This window comes from Saccopteryx leptura, chromosome 2, assembly GCF_036850995.1.
Source record: "Saccopteryx leptura isolate mSacLep1 chromosome 2, mSacLep1_pri_phased_curated, whole genome shotgun sequence".
Taxonomy (NCBI): domain Eukaryota; kingdom Metazoa; phylum Chordata; class Mammalia; order Chiroptera; family Emballonuridae; genus Saccopteryx; species Saccopteryx leptura.
Window position 1 is genome coordinate 312,143,952 of NC_089504.1, and position 22,436 is coordinate 312,166,387.

At 39.2% G+C, this 22,436-nt stretch overlaps 1 protein-coding gene across 1 annotated transcript in view; it reads right to left on the minus strand.

Annotated features, from left to right (window-relative positions):
* Positions 1-19,630, minus strand: part of LOC136392197 (arginine-fifty homeobox-like) — a 59,868-nt gene extending 40,238 nt beyond the window's left edge. The window contains 1 exon segment of the mRNA XM_066364248.1: positions 19,431-19,630. Coding sequence (XP_066220345.1) covers positions 19,431-19,630 — 200 coding nt within the window.
* Positions 19,631-22,436: the final 2,806 nt, after the last annotated feature.

A 22,436-nucleotide genomic window follows, 5' to 3' on the forward strand; every position in this document is an offset into this window, starting at 1 on the left:
GTTTATTCAACAAGTGTATACTGAGTACCTACTATGCGCCAGATTGTATGTTATGCACTGAGTAAATTAAAGTATATAGAGTCCCTTACAATGGAGCTTAATGTCTGGTGGAAGAAACAAATATCAATCAGTAATCATACAGACAAATGCACAATTACAACTGTGACCAGGGCTCTGAAGAAGGGGCACGTGACACGTGATAGCCGGTAAAAGGATTTGTTCATGTCACAGGTGCCAGAGTGAACCAGAGATGTTTGACCTGAGATCTGAAGGGTGAGGAAGGGATTGCTAGACTTGAAAGGGAGGTTGGGGCTCTAATGAAAGCCAGAGGAGAAACTTCTGCACCTTGTGTGAACCCTGTGGCAGGAGGGAGCACCCCAAGTATTAGGCATAGAAGACAGGCATCTTGCTGAGACAAAAGGAGCAGGAGTGACAGAAGGAGGTGGGGCGTCCCTATTTTGCGCCATAGACAAATTAAAAAGAGTTTCTGTTTTTGTAGTTTTTATTTTGGAATAATTGTAGGTTTATAAAAGTGTTTTAACGATAATACAGAGTGTTCCCATATTCCCTTCCGGCAGGCTCCCTGACATTAACATCTGATATTTCCGTGGTGCATTTATCAAAACCAAAAAATTAACATCTGTACAATAGAATTAACTGAGCGGCAGACTTCATTCAGATTCTTCCACGAATGCCTCCGGTCTACTCCAGGACCCAAATCAAGCTGCCATGTTCATTTTAATCATCCTGTACTCTTAGTATCATTCAATGTGTGACAGTTTCTTAGTTTTTTCCTTTTTTGTCATGGTCATGACACTTTTTAAAGAGTGCTGGTCAGGTATGTTGTGGAGTGTTCTCTCTATTTAGATTTGCCTGGTGTTTTCTTATAGTTGGAATGAGATTATGGATTTGGGAGGCGGGTCCTCATCATCATAGCAGGAGGTACATGATGTTAACAGGACTTAGTACTGATGATATTAACTTTCATCATTTTGTTCAATTAGTATCAGTGAGCTTTCTCCACTGCAAAATTACTCTTTTTTCCTTTTGTACTCTGTTCATTAGAAATGAGTCACCAAATCCAGTCAAAGGGAGGAGAATGAACTGCTACCTCTTGGAGACAGAAATATCAAATAATGTGTGGATATCTGTTAGAATCACCCCAGCAATGAATATATATTTGGGGGAGATACTTTGAAACTGTCCAGCTACACTGTCCCATCTTGAAGCTTTTCAACCACAAATTTTAGCATGCATTAGTGGATCCCTCCTGCAGTAATTATTACAGAGGTTAATTTTTATTTCCCTCATTCTTTTTATATTTACTACTTAGAATTTTTCTGTAAGCAAGATCTGTCTCTCCTTCATTTACTTACCCATTCAATCATTTACTTATCTCAGTATGGACTCATGGATGTTTATTTTGTTTGGGGATTATGATACAATATTATAATTACTTACTTTGTTGTTCAAAATGTTCCGGCTTTTAACCATCAGGAGCACAGTTATTCAAAGTTAGCATGCCATTCGGTGCAGTCTATTTTAAACTTTACAAGGAGCCTGGAGGTTTCCTCCCCTATAATTTAGAAAGCAGAACAGAGAGGCAGTTTGCTCTTAAAACAATGCAGTTGTGAGCTTCTGATCTGTTGTCAGACTGACTTTCCTTCCCTGGGAAGTAAATCCTTGATGTGTACCAGATCTGTGCAGCCCTAGATTAGTGAGAGAAGATTCCCATAGCTTGTACTTAATTCTAGACCTTGGAAAATTCAGAGTGAAGTGATCATAATGGAAGAAATGAAGGAAGGGACCTAAGTGGTAAAAGCAGGAGATTTGGGTCAAGTTACCTTTTTCTCAGTATGGCCACTCCATTAGTGGAGTAACCTTTCGGGGAGTTACTTATCATCTTTGAACTGCAGTATCCGCTTATATAAAACAACAACAACAACACTGAGGCTTGACTAGATTACTGTAAATATCCTTTTGGAAATGAGAGGCTTATGGCATTTTTGTTTCCCTCGAGATTCTTGTGTTGTGTTCAATTCTTCCAGCTATGTGACCACTTGAGCAATAGTCATAAATCACAGAGCTTGCTGGCTCTCTAACAGCTCTTTTAGAAACCTTTACATAACAAACCAGCATAGGAAATATTAAGGGCCGCTACCTAAAGGGCCTCTGGGAAGAAAGGTAAGGATGTATCATTCTTAAGAAAGACAACCAAAGCCCGGAAGTATAAGTGAGAAAAGAGAGGAGGAAATATAGCAGAGGGAACTATTTAGATAACTGGACAAAAGGAGGAGGAAGAAGAAAACACAGAGGACATTGGCGTGGTGCGTGGTTAGAATGAGTTGCTATTGTTTCAAGGGGGTGGTTAAGATGTGACATGGGGGAAGCGATTGTAACACAAAGGAAGCAGCAAGTTCGGCTGCAGCAATAACATTGTGTTCATTCTTTTGGCGAGCACAAGGGCTATAAACTTCTCCTAAATACTCTTGAGATATAAATAAAACATGTGGCATAGCCTATGCAACTACCAGTGTCTATCCTTGGGTGGTGGGGTCACTGGGGAGCGGTTCGTATGGTGGAATGGAAGGGATGGGTCACGTGGGAGGGGGACGCAGAGGCAGCGTTGGGGAAGAAGCGCAGCGGTGTGTGTCTGTACTCCCCGGGAAACAGCAGCCTCCTCAGGAGCTCTTGACAGTGTCGGATTCAGAGCTCCGCGGATTTAACACTCAAGGAAAGACATTTCTCAAAGTTTCTCCTATACTTTTCATCGAAAAATATAAAATTCAGTGACAGAAGAGGAAAAATGTTCAGTTTGACAGACACTTGAGTTTGATTTCACGGCTTTCTTTCCTTGGGCAGCAGATGGGTTGCCGCTTTCTCAAGGGATATAAAGAAGTAGGTTGGCCCTGAGTTGCCCGGCTTCCCTGAGCCTAAGACTTTTCTCAACATGCGCACACTTGTCATGGTCAAAGGACACAGATTATACTTTCCTCCTCTCTTTCCACCCATGATGCCTATTCATTTCATTTTATTTATTTTTTTATCCACTTGCATGGACAAAAATGAGGTATTTTCTCATCTGATGAAAAGAAAGGAAACAGATCACTTATGTCTTTGACTCTTTCTTATTGATGTCAAGTGTAGTTTATGTTTCTCCAAAACACATGATATGAATTTAAACCATGAAGGCAAAGAAGAGGAAGGGGTTTTAAAATGGTGCATACTGATACTACCAAGAGGGAAATAGGCAGGAATAAAAAATGTAGAAGGCGATTGCTTTCTAAGCAGCATCGTCTGACAGGTCCAGTGAGGCGGTGAATATCCCCAGCTCCATGAACTTTTTAAAGTGGATCCTCTCCCTACAGCCTGGTGCTTATACAAACTTAGTATCTGGTTAGTAGGCTCTGAGCTCCTGGTAGACAGTCCTTTCGACCCTGTAATTCAAATGTAGTTGTCCTCAGTTATCTCTTATTTCTGCTTAACTCAGCTTTCAAAACTGACATGTAGACAGTCTATAATAGAAAAGCAAACAGTAAGCACTTACTGAACACCTACTCTATGCAATTTTATGATTAAAAACTCTGAAAAAAACAAAGGTGGAAAGAAAATTTTTACCTTGAGTTCTCATTCTAATTTTAATAAGGGAAAATCATTTAATGAGGCCAATTCATAGCAAAATATGTAAAAAGAAGGCTCAGGGGGAAAAAATGGAAGAAATGTTAAAAATGGGGAAAATATATATAGAAAAAGAAAACTGGTTTAAAAACAACAGGAGAGATAGCTAAATAAAAATAAATGCATCTTATTATCATAACATGTAGCATATTTTGTCAGATTGATAAAATTTGGAAACATCAAATTGATGAGTCGAAGGAAAAAGAAATCCTCCTATGTACTGATAGTGAATTTTGGAGGGAAACTTGTAAAGTTTACTTAAATTTTCACTGTATATACAATTGTCATAAAAACTCCCTTTTCATAATCTCTCCTGTAAATGTTATAAAAGCGTTCCACTGAAGAGCAGAAATGTTCGGTAATCATAGAATTTCTTATCATAGCAGAACATTGGAAGAGTCCAAAAATTATACATAAATTTATATTTATATAAAATTATACATACAATTATATTCATATATAAATTATATATAATCATCATTACATATATAATATATAAATAATTGATTAGTTGATATATAGCCATTGATCACATTAAAATGTGTGTATGTGAACACGCATGTGCACATGAGCACTTGGGCAAGAGAACGAAAGAGAGACAACACAAGCAAAAGATTAAATAAGAGCCCTGTGAAGAACGGACTGGCTGTTTTTCTAGATATTCTAACTACATACATTGGTAGATGCATAGAAAAATAATTCTCAACAATAATACATTCTTATAGTTGTTATTCAGGGTAGAGAACTTGTAGTTACTCATCTTTGTATTTTTTCTTTGTACATCTCCCTGCAGTTTTAATTGATTATAGCAAGTGGCTAGTACTTTTGTAATTTAAAAATCAATAGGAAAAATGAAGAGATATCACGGTGGTTAATATCCATGTGATTTACAGAGACAGTAAGAATGATATAGGAATTGAGAAAAGATAGAGCAAATTCCCCACTGGCTTCATCGTGAAGGATTGGCAACAGGGTCACCTTTAAGTGAAATCTCAGAGAACAGTGTGTGGAGCCCACAGAATCTGGGGATTAGCCTCATTGAAGTTTCCATCGCTCTGCAAGCCACTGGCCACAGTGGAAATTGCAGACTCAGGGTCTGCCTACTCTTTCTATAGCTCCATTTAAAACCAAGGGCTTTCAATATCTCTCAAAAACATTCAAGTTCAGAAGTGAACTATCTTTGAGGGGGAATGAGCATTTCTGGGGTAGGAGGACCATGAAGATGGAACAATGCAACCGTGGTTCTCAAATGGGCAAGTAAACCATTTTGTCCCCCCACAGATGAAAGGGTGATAGGGAAGAATAATGACAAATATTGTGGAAAAGGTTTGAATCAGATTGTCGATGGCTTGGAGTGTCACGCTAAAGAGGACGAGCCTTATCTAATGAGAAATTATGCATGATTTCAGCGGAGGAGATGCACATTGCCAAACTAAAGCTTTCAGAACTGTGATTTGCAGTGAAATGAAGGAATAAGGAACTAGAAGTGTGGGGAGGATTCGTTACAGGCCCTTCAATAAACAAAGGCGAGATGGTACTCGCGTTGCCTATTGGCCATGGTTTTAGAAAAACAGGAGAAATCTTGGACCTGATTTGGAATAATGAAGGGCTAGGGGCTGGAAGAGGTAATTTAGTTGCTCATATTTTAGTTTGAGGAATGAGACTGTTAAACAGAATTGTAAATGTCACTACAGGATCTTGTTGTGGGAGGAAAGAAAAAGTGATTCAAAGAGAAGCTCCAGGTTACATTTATTAGTGTCTTGGTTACTGATTTATAAATTCTAGGGGATACATTTAAAAATCTATATTCCTGCCTGTAAATGGAAATGAGATGATCTACCCAGCATTAGCCATCACGAGCACAGTGCATTAAGAGTTGAAAACCACAAAGGACATGTGCAAAATACAGGAAAGGTCACGAGGAGCCCCCGCCCCCCCCCACATACTCATATTCAAATTGTGCAATTTTTGTCCTAACAAATGAAATACCAAGTGGTTTAAATTTTGCCAATTTTATGAAATAGACTTTTTGTAATGAGAATTTTTTCTATTCTTGTCCAACCTTCCTAATTTGCATCATCCTTATAAATACTTTGCTTCTATTTAAATAGGCACCATGTTCTGAACTAAGGATGCTGGGTATTAAAATAGTGTTAAGCTTGAGGGGACATTAACTCAGAAAGCCTATGGTGATTTGCCGAAAGGCTGGTGGCTGATTACTGGGGTAGCTGGTGTAAGTGTCCAGGGTCTCTTTCAATGTACTTACTCTGATAACAATATATCCCAAGATGCAATGATTACCAAAGGGTAATCTCTCATATGTCCTTACATAGGACATCCAAATAAACACAAATGCTTTCAATAAATAAAGAATATTTTGGTTTATTTACAATTGCATTGTCAGGTTTATAATGTAAGTAGCTATATAACAAGGAATAAAACAATTGCATGTGTCTATCCAGTGTTGCTTTGATACATTTAATAAAAATAAAAAGTGAAAAAAACTACTTAGCTAGAATTTATTATACATATCTTGATTAAATTTATTTCTTGTTTTGTGTATCTATACATGGGTACATAAAGAGAGATCTCTATATCAATATAAAATATACTCTTTGTATATTAAATACTTTGTGCATATCTTCTATTCAAATACAGACTTTATGTAAGAAAGTTATATTGACATCTCTATAGTAACAGGACTAATTGGTGGCTCTTAGAAGGAAGACTTGTGATAATCAATGACATAATGATCACTATTCCCTGATGTATGTATTAAGAGTTTCATAAATGAACCTTAAGTGCAATAAAATCTTTTTATTTAATTTTCAAATTGTTTCAACTCTACAAGTGGAATTTGTGAGCCTTCATCAAAGCGAGAAGCATGGTCACTTAAACAAGGATATTAAGTTAAAAAAAAAAACTTGGGCAAATCTGATGTGTTTGGGAGAGGAGGGCGTTGTAAATATTTATATGAAATCAAAACAATCATTTAAGAAATGATTATTTTTATTGAATTTATTGGGGTGACACTGATTAATAAAATTATATGGGTTTAAGGTGCACAGTTCTACAACACAACCTCTATACAATGTATTGTGTGCTCACCACCCCAAGTCTACATTCATCACATCTTTTCCCTCCTCACCTCCCTCTAAACCCATCACCCCAGCAATCACCGTGCTGTTGTTTGTGTTCATGAGTGTTTCCTTTTTTCTTTTTTTTTTTTTTGCTCAATTCCTTCATCCCCCCCACCCCAGCCCCTCAGCAGTTGCCAGCCTGTCTGTATCTATGAGTCTGTCTCTATTGTGCTTGTTAGTTCATTTCCTTCATTAGATTCCACATATGAGTAAAATCATATGGAACTTGTCTTTCTATGACTGGCTTATTTCACTGAGCATAATGCCCTTACTTGTAATAGCCAAGCTTTGGAAGCAGCCCAAGTGCCCATCAGTAGATGAGTGGATAAAAAAGCTGTGGTACATTTTACACAATGGAATGCTACTTGGTTGTAAAAAAAAAAAAAAAATCTTACCTTTTGTGGCAGCATGGATGGACCCGGAGATGAATTTATTCTTAACAAAATAATAAAAAGGAGCACGGCACCAAAAATGCAGAGGACTTGAGTTTTGCTATCAGCCATGGCATGTACTAATAGCAAGCGGCCTAGATAAGTCCATTTAAACTTTTTAATCTTCAGTTCCATCTCTTAAAAATTAGAGGGAATTGCTCATATGCCTTCTTCATGTAGTTTCTAGGGAAGTCAAGTGAGCTATGAAATCACAATGGAGTGACGTTGGATGTTTCTGTGGAAACTCTACAAACTTGCCTTCTGATATTCCAGGCAAATCATCCTTGGAGGTCCCTCACAGTGTGGCAGCATTCCTTCTTCAAAAGGAGTTGAAGAACTCTGCTGCAAGCAGCTCTGTATAGTCTCCCAGTAAAAACATAGAATCCATTCGTGTCCATACTTTCACCTCTGGGAGGAGAGATACGGTCTTCTCATTTATTTATTTGTTCAACAGATAATAATTAAGCACCTTTCAGGCACTGTGCTAGACACTGGGGTGTGTTTCAGTGAATGAGCCTGAACCAGATAGACAAAGTCACCGTTCTCCTGGGGCTTCTCTTTTGTTTCCGGGAACACAGACTCTGAAATTGACATTTATGCATGGAAGTTAAATAGGGATCAACACATGTCAGAGAGAGAACAAGGCCAGTTCAGGGAGAGAGAAGGCTACACTGGGACTTATTTAAGTAGGGGACTCAGGAAACCCCAGAGGTAGCCTGGAGTTGGGATAGCATTTTCTCTGACCATATACTTGATGTTGTTGCCCTCAGGGAGGGACAGAACCTTGAGTAAAGCAGTTTCTTTTAGCCAAGAGCAATGTCCAGTGGAGCAGGTTTATTACCTGTGATCTGTGAGCAGACAACATGCTCTGCAGCATGGAGAATGAGCATCTAGTATCTAAGAGGTGCATCACAGCATCCAATACAACAAATAAACATATGCTATGTCAGGTGGAGACTGGTGCTATGGAGGAAAATAAGGCAAAGCAAGACATTAGAGTCTCAGGGGCGGAGGCACTTTTGTATGAAAAAGGCAACGAGGTATACTACAAAGAGACCCAAGAGAAATGAAAGCATGACACATGCAGATTTTGGTGGCCAGAACTTTCCAACTCGAGGGACAAGTGCGGCAAAGGTTCAAAGACAGAAAGTAGTGGTTGAGGTGTTTGAACAACAGCCAGAAAACTAATGGTTTCAGTGGTAGAAACAGTTTTGTGGGGGATGAGGGGAGGATTGAGAAAAGATGAGTCAGAATGCTGGTGTGGGGGGACAGACGGGGTTCTAGAGTCACAATGGCCAAATGTTGAGTCTACCCTAGCTATGCCTGATGAGCAAGCTATCAGTAAGCAAGAATGAAGGCTTGGAGGTCATGGAGCAGTAAATAGGAAACAAATATGTAAAATAGTATATTCAGTAGTGGTCAGCACACAAAAAGGAAATTTCTAAAAAGAGAAAGTGATTGGGAAGGAATGAAATAGACCAGTATCTTTAGATTGTATGATCGGGAAAGTACCTTCGAAGGGTGACACTAGAACTGAGACCTGAATCACCTAAAATGACATCAGAACCTATATGTAAACTAGAGAACAATGCAGACACTGCATGATTTACATGTATTTATTCTTTTACTTTTATTTCAGTTAATAGCATGTGAACCTTTGGGAAAATTCTGTCAGGAGTAGTTAACTGTTATTGTGCCCACCTCATTAGCCAGATACAAGATGCTACAAAAATGACTCTTGAAGACAGTATGGCCACCAGATCTTTGAGTTCACTGTCTTAGGGTTGAAATTAGAATCTCAATTTATTTCAGCTCATTAAACTCATCCCTGGAATTCAAGACCAATGACTGTCCAGAGACAAAAATAGATCAACGTGGTCTAAATAAGCCACCATTTGTCAAGTTTTCATTATCTTATTTAATTAGGACTTGGTGCCTGAGAATAAGGCCATCTCATCCATGAGTCAATTAACTTCGCACAGTTCCATAGCCACTTAGCAAATTTGTTATCTCACCTAACATTCCAATTCAAGCCACCTCATAAAATGCTTACTAATAACTAATCATGTCCAAAACACAACGCTAGATGCAACAAGTATATTTAGGTGATCAATATATGTTCCATGTCCCCAAGAAGATTACAAGGGAATTTGAGGGAGTGATATTTTTGGAAGAATTGAGCACCAGGCTGACTGTGATAAATATAATAGAAGCACAGTGGGAAATCATTAATTATTCACCTCTGCTTTCAATCATGAAGCGGATAAGACAAGCAGATTAAAGCAACCTATCAGCAATACTAAAATAAACTTCAAAGAGCATGCCTTTGACCAACATTAACAGCAGGTAGAAACTATAATATTTATTCATTTACTCACTTGTTCATTTTGCACAGTGGTCAAGTTCTATGGCTTATATTGTATCTCCCCCAAATTCATGATGTTGAAACCCTAATCCCAGTATCAGATTGTGAACCTTTTTATTTATTTTTACTGTAATTTTTCCAATGAGAGAGTAGCATCGACATGTTATCCCACTTTGCTGTTCCATTTAATTGTGCACTCCTCGGTCACTTCTCATATGTGCCCTGACCAGGGATGGAACCCGAGACCTAGGAGAGCCAGATGACACTCTATCCACCAAGCCACCTGGCCAGGGCCAGGCTGCTAACATTTTTAGAGATAGGGTCTTTACAAGTTAAAATGAGATTATTAGCAACCCAGTCTGCAGTCCTTTGTGTTGGCAGTCCATGAAAACTAAGTTAAGATACTAAACTTAATACACCAAGTTTAATATGCTCCTAGCTAATGTCTAAAATCAGGAAAGACTATTCTCTAATGCACTGATTAATCCACGTTTTACATATTTATCTAGCTCACATTTTACTGAGAAGTTTGGAAAGGTTTAATTTTCAAGATTACTCCCTCAAGTGCTGTCATTTTTTTTTCTTTAAAGAAGTTAATCTAAAATGTGTATGAGATTTGCTGCCATTTTAAAGAATAGCATTAACATAATTGAACCACAGGATCGTCAGGGTGAACTCAGAGGTATCAGGCACTGCATTTGGTAGAAGTCTGTCTTCTGACTGAGAGAGTTAGCACTTTATTTTAGTCCAAATCCTAGCTGGTGTCTCTTTACTTGCTTCTACATTTTGTAGTAATTATCATTTTTTAAATATTTATCTATCTATCTAGATTTTCTTTCTCCCTTCCTCCCTCCCTCCCTTCCTTCCTTCCTTCCTTTCTTTCTTCCTCCCTCCCTCCCTCCCTCCCTCCCTCCCTCCCTCCCTCCTTCCTTCCTTCCTTCCTTCCTTCCTTCCTTCCTTCCTTCCTTCCTTCCTTTTTTCCTTCCTTCCTTCCTTCCTCTCTCTTTTTCTTTCTTTCTTTCTTTCTTTCTTTCTTTCTTTCTTTCTTTCTTTCTTTCTTTCTTTCTTTCTTTCTTTCATTCTTTCTTTCGTCTTTTTTTTCTCTATCTAGCTGTTTACTGCCTGCTTCCACGTACAACATGCCCATGAAAGCAGGATTTTTATCTTAGTCGAGCTTTATCAATAGTAAGTAGAATCATGCATGGTTTATGGTAGGCAGTAAACACTATTGTGTATTAAGTGACTGAGTGGATAATGTACAGTGGCTTTAAAAAAAAACCTGTACCTCCTCTCACCCAAGCCTTTTAGTAATGAGCTCTGCTTGCCTTTATTCTAAGTTGAGAACATTGCCAGACTGTAAAGACAGATTATGAGAAAGAGCAATGAGATTGAGGCAGAAGCTGAGATCTGTACGTGGGGAGACATAAGGAAGGCATTGGAGACCAAGAAAGTTTACAGGAGCTGCATGTAGTATGCAGATTTGGGTCAGAGAACATGTGACTTTAGCTACAATTGGCTTTGTCAAAACTCGGGTGAGGAAATTTGAGAGTGAGGCAAGAGCTACCCCCAAACGAGGTGACTTTATACTCCCTTTTGTAGGTTATGATTAGTCCAATCACTCTCCAAATCTCAAGAGTTCTCAACAGAGGCTGACACCACAGAATAATTGACCATTTGGGTCTATCCTGATACTCGACTCAAGAAGAATGGGTCCTGTTCTCTCTCCAAGGCACTGATTCAAAACTGGTAAATATCGCTGAACTGTCCTAAGTGCTGAATATTTAGTATCTATAAACTGCTTCCTGAAGGTTTTTATACTTCCCATCCTACCTCCACATCAGGAAGGTTATTGTAACCATTATACTGGCTGAGACCTTTGGGCACAACACTTGGCACAATTATAGTGTAACTAACACAAAACACTCACCTGGAAATTTGGACAAGCTAAATGAATGTTTTGCCTATGATACACACATCACTTTCTATGACAGTAATGGAAGTTTGGTGTGTTAGTTTACTATGGCTGCTCTAGCAAATGACTATAAACTTGGTTGCTTAAAACAATTCAAGATTTATTATCTTAAAATTCAGTAGTGCAGAGGTCCAGTACGGATCTCACTGGGCTAAAATCAAGGCATTAGCAGGACTTCAGGAAAGACTATGTTCTTTAACATTTTCCAGGTTGTACAGACTGCCTACATCTTGGCTTATGACTCCTTTCATCAACAAAACCATCAATGGCCAATAATGTTCTTTTCACATGACATTACTCTGACACTGAGTCCTCTGCCTCGGTCACCCAATGTTAAGCACTGGGTCCAACTAAAAGGCAGATTAAGGTCAGTTGATTCCCTGAGCACAGAAGAAAATATTGGGTCTCTTTAAAAAAAGAGAGAGAGAGACAGGGAAAATAAAAATACATGTTAACCATATTTTTAAATAAATAAAAAATATTATATACTATTAATGTTAAAATTGCACATACGAAACCAAACTTGGTGTCATTAGAAAAAGTGTAAAGTTGGGGTTTTGTGGGGACCTTCAGAAGTCGGGGTTCAGAGTGCGGTGCGCCTGCCATTAAATCCACCTTTGGTCCAACTGGACAATACAGGATAAAAAAATCTCCTTATAATAAGGTCAGCTGATTAGCAACTTTAATTCCATTTGCCATCTGAGTTCCTTTCTGCCATGTTTGCTAACAAATTCAGAAGTTCCAGGGATTAGGATTTGGACATTTTTGGAGGAGAAGGCATTATTCTGCCTACCATCCTTAGTGCACATTATCATTGAAGATTACAAAAATTGCCATAAAATTAGCCAAAAGAGTACTATGACTAGTTGGGATTTCTCAAAATATAATAAATCTTATGGTACTAAAATTTTTAAAAGATAATCTGGAATCACTTAGGATGGACATATTGCCATTTTTCTGATAAAGAGAGTAAAGCGTGGATGAGTTTAATTGCATATCCAAGGCCATATGACTCAGAAAAATTAGGCTTAGGATTCAAGGCATTTTCTACTAAGATATCACTGTTGAGTTTCATTTAAGAAGCCAGGCTATTTTCCGATTCATTTTAGAACAAATCTATCCAGTGGTTAACATTTGTTTGGAAACTCATGAAGCCTAAAATCATTAATTTACAATATTAGGGTAGTTCAAAAATATAAAACGAGTTCATCCTTTGAAGTTGGCCCAGTAATTATTCCTCTGAGTGCATGATTTCAACGCTTCAAGTGACCCAGAATCACGAGAGGCTGATGTTCCCAGATGTGGCCAGGTGCCTCGTCAGCCAGTTCGTGCCACTTTAATAGGGTGATCCTGTGTACAGGGTACATTCTTTCTGAGGAGCTGGACTTCGTCACTTGCTGACCTCATCGCACAGAAGTGTGCTCATAACTAGACAAATGTTCCGAGACTTCTTTTTAAGGGAGTCAAGATAGTCTTTGTGAAGGGAAAACATGATCATTAGCAATGATGGGAACAGACTTAAGGGGAGGTGAATGGAGATTTGAGATCTACTCCCAACGAGCACTTCATCTCGAAGTTTAGGTTGTTTGCAATTGTATTATGAAGTATTATCTATACTAAAAAGTCACTTTTTTTCCTGAGGGCTAACTGGAAGCTAAATAAATACTCTGTGTGTTTACACATCCACACAGAAATGCTTTTAAAATGCTGTCTCTTGGACGAGCCTAGGGTATTTCTTCCAAGAAGCAGGTAAACTGATCTCACTTGCACAAGGGCCACTTAACTATGTCTTGCCTGAATAGTCAGGTTTTTTATTTTCCCCTCGAAGATCTCTGTTGTGGGTGTTGATAGTCCTATTTTCTCCTGCTTTGTTTGCCCCGCTCATATTTCAGGCTGGGACCTACTCCTAATTTAGAGATCTCTTTCCCTCTTTTGCCAACTTCTATTATGAATTTACCTTTGCCACCCAGCTTAGTGTATCCCAAGGTTCTCTTTACCATGCCACAATCGCAGAGCTCCAGAGAAAAGCAACCTGGTACATCTCTCCAGGCAGAGGAGAACAGAAGCTCCATCTCTACACATGCTACAGATGGCTTTTCCAGTCTACCTGAATAATTACCAGCTAGAAGCAGCGGTCATTTGTACTTAGATGTGAGCTGCAAAGTATAGAATTGTGACAAGAATTCCAGTGCCATGCAGACTTTTCCTGGATGTGGACTTTTCCTGGACTCCTGCTCCTTGAGACAGCTCCTAACAGACTGAACTGGGGTTGGGTTGCATTTGCAGGGATTTGGCATGGTGTTGGTGCCAACTTGGACTTGGTGAACATGTTAAGGACACTACTCTTTTATGGATTCTTGCTGTATTGGCCAAGAGTTTGCTTAAAGGCTTTAATCAGTGTAAAAAATAAAAAAATAAAAAATAGAAGACTGGATAAAGAAGATGTGGCACATATACACTATGGTATACTACTCAGCCATAAGCAATGATGACATCGGATCATTTACAACAAAATGGTGGGATCTTGATAACATTATATGGAGTGAAATAAGTAAATCAGAAAAAAACAAGAACTGCATGATTCCATACATTGGTGGGACATAAAAACGAGACTAAGAGACATGGACAAGAGTGTGGTGGTTACAGGGGAGAAGGGAGGGAAGGAGGGAGAGGGGGAGGGGGAGGGGGAGGGGCACAAAGAAAACTAGATAGAAGGTGACAGAGGTCAATCTGACTTTGGGTGATGGGTATGCAACATAATTGAATGAAAAGATAACCTGGACATGTTTTCTTTGAATATATGTACCCTGATTTATTGATGTCACCCCATTAAAATTAATAAAAATTTATTTATAAAAAAAATAATAAAAATAAATAAATAAATAAATAAATAAATAAATAAATAAATAAATAAAAATGCTGTCTCCCTAACCCTGCTGTGGTTTGTAAAACTAGCATTGAAAATTCTATTTATATCTTTAATAAAGCAATTAGATTAAATATTCTGGTTCATCATGGATCCATTTTTTTTTTTTTTTTTTTTTTTTTTTCATTTTTCTGAAGCTGGAAACGGGGAGAGACAGTCAGACAGACTCCTGCATGCGCCCGACCGGGATCCACCCGGCATGACCCCACCAGGGGGCGACGCTCTGCCCACCAGGGGGCGATGCTCTGCTCATCCTGGGCGTCGCCATGTTGCGACCAGAGCCACTCTAGCGCCTGAGGCAGAGGCCACAGAGCCATCCCCAGCGCCCGGGCCATCTTTGCTCCAATGGAGCCTTGGCTGCGGGAGGGGAAGAGAGAGACAGAGAGGAAAGCACGGCGGAGGGGTGGAGAAGCAAATGGGCGCTTCTCCTGTGTGCCCTGGCCGGGAATCGAACCCGGGTCCTCCACACACTAGGCCGACGCTCTACCGCTGAGCCAACCGGCCAGGGCACCATTTTGAGAAATACTGTGGCACACTGGCTTGGAGTTTCTGTTTGTTAGTTTGTCTCTCTTGTTGATTTGTTGCTTTCAGTTCTATATCCCACATGAGTGAAATCATATGGTTCTTGATTTTTTTCTGACTTTTTTTGCATAGTATATTATTCTCAAGATCCATCCATATTATCACAAGCCAGTGATATTATCACATCCATATTAGACTCTGACCCTTAGCTTTAGCAACTAGATTGCAACCCATTCTAATTCTCTCCTCCTCCCTGTCATCACACACACACACACACACACCCCAGTCTCTCTTGAATAAGTTCTTTTCGTCTCCACTGTCAGGTTTCTAAAGATGATCACAGGGAGAACTGCCACCACACAAGGGAGAATGTGAGCAAAAAGAAAAACGTAGGATATTTTTTCAGGAATTTTTTTGGGGTTTTTGCTACTTATTTTTACCCCCCAAGGAGGTCTTAACAGAATGGGCTTGTTTATAAGCTATATTTGAGACACCGAGAACTTTCAGGTTAGCATGAGGGCCATGCTGTTCCAGTTTAGCCAAGGAGCACAAACCCATGTCATTGCCTGTCCCTGACAGGGCTTGTTTCAGTTTCCTGTCTCTACATGGCATATTTGTGGAGGACACAGCAAGCTGGTTCCCGTTGTCTCTTTTAAGATCATTAATAGTGGCTCCATTAGGATATCAAATTTCACTTGGTAAGTGCCTTATTTCTTTTAAATTAAACTTATTGGGGTGATATTTACTAATAAGATCACACAGATTTTAAGTGTACGTTTCAATGACACACGATCTGTATAGTGCATTGTGTTTACCAGCCCCAGTCAGGTCTCCTTCCATCACCGTGCATTCGACCCCTCCACCCTTCATGCCTCCCCTCCCCCTTACCTGTGGTAACCATCATACGGTTGTCTGTGTCAAGTTGCTGTTTATTAGTTTGTCTCTCTTGTTGATTTGTTGCTTTCAGTTCTATATCCCACATGAGTGAAATCATATGGTTCTTGATTTTTTTTTCTGACTTTTTTTGCATAGTATAATATTCTCAAGATCCATCCATATGATCACAAATAGCAGTATTTCTTTTTTTCTTTTTTTCTTATGGCTGAATAGTATTCCATTGTATATATGTACCACATCTTCTTGATCGAATTTTCTATTAAGAGACACTTCACTTGTTTCCATGTCTTGATCACCATGTATTTATATAATGCTGCAATGAGCTGAGGGGTTCATATATCTTTGTGAATGGCTGTTTTAAAATTTTTAAGGTGGGTATGCAGAAGACAATTTCTGGGTCTTATGGTAACTCTATTGGTAATTTTTTGAGGAACCTCCGTACTGTTTTCTATAGTGGCTGTGCCAGTTTACGTTCCCACCTACAGGTGGAAGGTACCTTTTCTCCACAGCCTCTCCAACACTTGTTTTCACTTGCCTTGCTGATAATAACCATTCTAACAGGTGTGAGGTGATATCTCATTGGAGTTTTGATTTGCATATACCTAATGGCTAGTGAAGTTGAATATCTTTTCATATATCTGTTGGCCATTTTTATGTCTTGGGAGAAGAGTCTGTTTAGGTCCTCTACCCATTTTTAAATTGAATTGTTTGGGGGTTTTTTGGTGTCGAGTTGTATGAGTTCTTTATATTTTTTGGATATTAACCCCTTGTTGTTTGAAAGTTTCTTCTTCCATTTGGTCGGTTGCCTTTTTATTTTGTTGATGATTTTTTTTTTACACTGTGTAAACACCTTTAAGTTTGATACAGTCATTTACTTTTGCTCTTAATTCTCTTCTCTTCAGGGTCAAATTCATAAAACCCTCTTTAAGGCCAAAGCCCATTAGTACTTATGTTTTCTTCTATATAATGTATTGTTTCAGCTCTTATGTTTAGGTCTTTGATCCATTTTGAGTTAACTTTTGTATATGGAAACAAATTGCAGTCTAGTTTCATTCTTTTGCATGTGGCTTTTCCAATTTTATTTATCATTTGTTTTTGGATTCTTTGTCAAAAATGTATGGGCCCATAGAGATGTGGGTTTATTTCAGGGTTCTCAATTCTGTTCCATTGGTCTGTGTGTCTCTTCCCACACTTCCTCTCTCTACCCTAACCTCTCTGCAGCACTGCTATCAGGGTTAGGATTTATCCCTATTTTCCTGTCTTCATTAGTGTGTTGATTCAGTGCTGTCCTTTTAGGTCACAAATTAAATTCAGTGATATCTCCAGATAAAAACCAAAAATAAGAATCAAAAGTTCTGGAGAGGAGAGAGAATAAAATAAGAAATGCTGGCAGTTTTTATACTGCAGGGTAAGTTACTATCACTAAGCAGTTGTAGTAAAAAATGTTTGAAATGTTTTGGGATTATTTTTAATGATATATAAATAATTCATTTATGCTAATATGCATATTAGTGCTCTGGCCCAGGTTACTAAATAAGCCCAGTGCCAAAGACAACTCATATTGCAATATGAACTTAAAATTCCTTAATGAAAAGTAATCATCATATTTATAGAATAGTATCCCAAGAAATGTTCCCTACAGCTGTTCAACTTGTAAGCAATTAACCACATTAAAATAAAGTTGAAATTGAATATATTTAAACAAAACTGACTTGGTGACGGGGAAGAGGGTTTACTATGCTTACAGCCAGCTTTGGTGATTACACCTTGATGTATAAGAAATGTTGTAAGGTTTAAACGAGACAGCAGGAGCATGGTTCAGACCAGAAAAAAACATATATTTTTAATTTAAAGAGGAGTCCAAACTTTCACAGAGCATTAGGAAAGAGAGAGTTGAGGTCAAGATTATCTGGTGAATCTCAAGTCACTGACTAGTATATATAAGGACAGAGTAGCAATTGGGCCTGAGAGAGTGTTTAAGAGCTAAAAGGCTGGAACAAGAAGACATTTGTAAATTTATCTGGGTCAGAAAGAAAATCTGAGTTTCTTGTATAAACACATAGATTCAGCAAGAGTTTTTCTATATCATTTTACTATCAGAGAGCACTTATGTTCTGAGGCTAGATGCTAGTTTCTATAGTGAACAGGTAGCACTACTCATAATATTAGAAACCAGACCAAAGCAACTGTTGAGAGTTCTATGTTCAATACAGGGCAGGACAGGCATCTTTGTTTTAGAGGAGAGATTTCACCGGTCTTCCTTGAGAGCCATATAAGGCAAGGAGTTTAATATCCTATACACAGAGCTAATGAGACTAAGAAAGTAAAGAAAAAAAGATAATTCTTTCATCTGTCTGCTAAAGATACTGTAAAGCTAGTAGCCATGGCCACCATCACAGCCACCTTACCCATGCAGGTTCACATTTGATTCAGACAGACGGTAATAAAACAACAGAGCCAAGAACTGGTGGGCCATCATCTTTAATCCTAGCTTGCACCCAGCGAGCAAGAAATACACACAGTGGGAAAATACTTCCCTTTCCATTCAGGGCTCCCAAAGCCACTGACTTATCTGAGTTTCCTAGAATCAAAGTTTTTTTACCTCACCAGCCTTATTCACCTCTGTTCCCCATCTCCTTCTCCCTGCACAAACTCTGCACAAACTGGCCTCTCCTTCAGCACTCTGCCATCTTGGCTGCTTCTCCTCTCCTCTATGTGGCCTTACTCTGCTCTCCTACCTAATCCTAATCTCAGGAACCGAGAGAGAACAAGCTCCTGGTCTGCCCTACTTTATAGTGTAGAAACCAAAACCTTTAATCTAATATACAAACAAGGAAGTCTCTGATACAAAGTCACTTATCTGAGGCATAATGGATGCCTCATGAGAGTGCACCACGCCCCTCCATGCAATAGTCAAGGGTGTGGGGAAAAACTTAGTCTTAAAACTGAGCCTTAGGCCATAACGACCCTGCCTGCTTACAGCCTGTCCCCCACACACAATGCGAACTATAAGCGAGCAAACATATATATCATATTTACAAACTTATTTGACCAACAGATATATTTTTTTTCTTATGTGATCTGAATAAACAAGATTAATACTCTGCCCCAAACTTTCCCTGTTGTCAGCCACAAACTGGCTAATATTCTCCAAAGTCAACATATGTTTAATTAAGAACACCTGACTGAAACAGTTTATAGTAGTCTCCCAAGAAACAGTCAGTTTTTGGAGATGCAATCTGGCATTGTTGGAAGGGTCCTAATGCATCAGCAGTGAGGCCATGCAGCCAGTTTCCATGGGGCTTGGCTCATTAAAGAAATGGGGCTAGTGGGTCACCATCAGGCAGGAGAACCTGCAGTCCACATCCCGACATCAATAAAAGGATATGACATGGTGTGGGCTGTGGCACTCTTGGGGCAGCTTCTGAGTGGTTGTTGCAGGAGACGTTCAATAATGCCCAGCGCAGGCTCATTGGGCATTCTTTTTAAATTAACTCACTTTCCAGGAACATGGTTGTCAATAAAAACCTTGTAGGAATGTAGCAGATACATTGACTTTGCCTGGGGCCTGGCCTCGTTCCTTTCTGCAGGGATTTTTCGAACATTGCCCATGAGGTTTGGTAAATGAGGCTCTTCAGCCAAAGTCCAGTCACCTTGCTGAGTAAATGAGAAAGAAAGGACGGTGTCTCCCGGATCCATTTTAGCAGGCACAGTAAAACAGGAATGCTTCAGAGAAAGCTTTCTTTGGAAGGGAGGGGGCACACTAGTTGAAGGAAGAGTCTGTTTTTAAAGTGGAAAGGTCTACACAGAGTGGTGTTATCAAGACATGCTCAGCAGCAAAACACTGCTTTCTGCATCCCAATTATCTCAGTCACTCTCAAGAAATCAGGAGTAGATCAAATTTAATGAGGAGGCTATCCTATGTTGTGGTGTCTCCTAGCATGTGTCTTTAAAATACGTTCAAATATCCACCTTCCCCTGGAAGGGCCATTTTCATTTAGCTTCAGAATCAGACAAGCATATGATCTAAGAAATTATGTGACTTCCTATTAGTAAGTGCTGAAATCGCTATGAATTCTAAGAAATCAAGCTTCCACACAGACTCCAGATTTTGAGTATCCCTGGAAATGACTCCTTCCGGCACAGAGAGCCATTGATCCAAAAAATTTAGGGCCCCGTGCACCAAGAAGAGTCGGATAAGACCGTCACTTGGAAGGTGCCACAATCTTATCTCCATCTGAGAGTCCAGCATCTAACTTAAGCTGTAGAAAGGGAAAGTTGAAGTTGTTCATCAGAATATACCCGGAGGTGGATGTGGTTGAAATGTTGTAGTTCTCCTGTCTTAGCGGTTCACCTCTTAAGAGGAACTCAGTGTTACCTTCAGGAGGAGGAATACGCACAGTCACAAAATGCTTGTAAGTAAATGCACATCCCAAGTGGTTTTTTTTTTTTTTTTACCTGCATCCTTAACACTGATTTATCACCATTGCAGTTACTTAACATTCTGCAGGGTGGTGTTTCATTTTATCCCTCTCTTTCATAGTCCCTGTTTTAAAAAAAAGAATTCTGTATTTTAAATATTTCCAACTCAGCAGCCGTAAATGTTTTCAGGCTTTGGATTACAAAGGCACAGCTAAGCAAGGAAGACTTTAAAGGCAGCTGCGATGCTAAATTTCAAGAGTAAAGGCAAAGAAAAAAAGAGCAAATCATTGTTTATGAGGCTGTCACCAAACATCACTCAAATGTGTCCCATTTGTACATGGAAACTCCTATATGCAGGGGCTGAGAAAGGAAGGCTTAAGATTTTCTGGGAGGAAAGAAGAGATAATCTTTTCTAGCTAAAGAATAGGAGCATTTACATGACTTTCTGAGAAGGTTTGTAGGGAAAATAAATAACTCTAAGAAGAAGAGTGTGTCTATTATGGAGATGTTGTTAGGATTTCAAAATAGTGGGGGAGACTGAAGAACTCATTTCAGGCAGTGACTGTCATTTAGTGGATGGTCACCTTTAATCCAGGATTGTTATATTTCAAACAGAGGTCAAGGAGGAGAAAGGCTCCTTTGGCATACTTTGGGGAGGAAATTTTTTCCTAAGCCACACGAAGGTTCTTTGGCTGGTCTATTAATCAAATAGACATGAGACAAATTAACAGGAGAAAATGTAATTTAATTTCATATGTACAAGAAACCCTCTCACACACCACACACACACACACACACACACACACACACACACACACACACACGATTCCAAGACAGGTAAAATAAGGTACATATGCTACCTTGAGCCAAGGAATGGGATGGGACCCAGTGCTTCTGAGGGGAAGAGGACAATTCACAAGATAATCAGAAGAGCAGATGTTCAGTAATTAGGTGTTCGCCCTGCCCTCCAGATAGGACATAAAAATTTATTTCTGGAAATAACTCATCATGGGCAAAGTCCGCAATTTAAATTTCTTAAGGGAGAGGTGAAAGCAGTTCTTAAGACTGGAGAGTCCGGATTACCTTTAGCTCAAAGTGATCCACATGCCAAAGCAGCACAGTCTATGCTGCGCCCTTTCGTGCACATCAGATAAATCAGCTTGTCTTTCCTGAACCTCCTGCCGACAAAGGATGCGCTTCCTTACTTCCACTCTGGGACAGTCTGTGTGCATGGGAAATGAAGAACAAGGAAAGATTTCTTGCTTTTGGCTCATTATCCTCGGATAGGCAAAGTCCTCACCTTCATTTTCTTGGTTCTTGGAAAGCAGAAAATTAAGAAAACGTTAATGACCACCATACCTGATGGGAAATCAACGGAGTTGAACTTGTCATCTTATTAATCCACTTGTGAGGATAGAATGCTGATTTGTGCATCTCATTACCAAAACCTAATTATTGCTGCGCTGAGATCAAGGTGGCACAATGAAATAGGCACCGCCTTCCCAGGAAGGAGACCCGTCCGCCATTCTCCTTCTCCTGACCTTAGTGGTGAGCCTCTTTCTGGTCTTACTCAAAAGTGAGCTTTGTCAAAGGTTCAAAGGCACCCCCCTTCCAGCCACCTGAGCTTTTCAACACGTGCCTGACCTAGCTTTGCGAGGCTGTAGGTAGTAAAGTTTGGCTTCACGAGTAGAAATTACTAATTTATTAGTGTTCTCTGAGGTGGAAAATAGGCATGTAGATAAAGGGCGGTCCCTAGATGCGTTCTACCAAGTCTTTAAAAAGCATTTTTTTAAAATGTTGCACACTGTGGGTTACTAATAAATGTAAGAGCTATATTCCTGGGATTGGAGTGGGGGGAGGGTCAAGTACTCTTTTATCTCTGAAAATGAACTGGCTTACAAGGTTTAAAACAATCCTCAGAATATATATGATCTTTGTTTGTAAGAAGAAAAAAACTAGAAATGGAAAAGAACTGGGTTTCTTGGGGTTAATATTATGATAGATCTTTTTACCACACTTACTGAACGATTCTGATGGTGTTCATTGCGAAGACTCACTCCTAAATGTTTGGATTTAGTGGGTA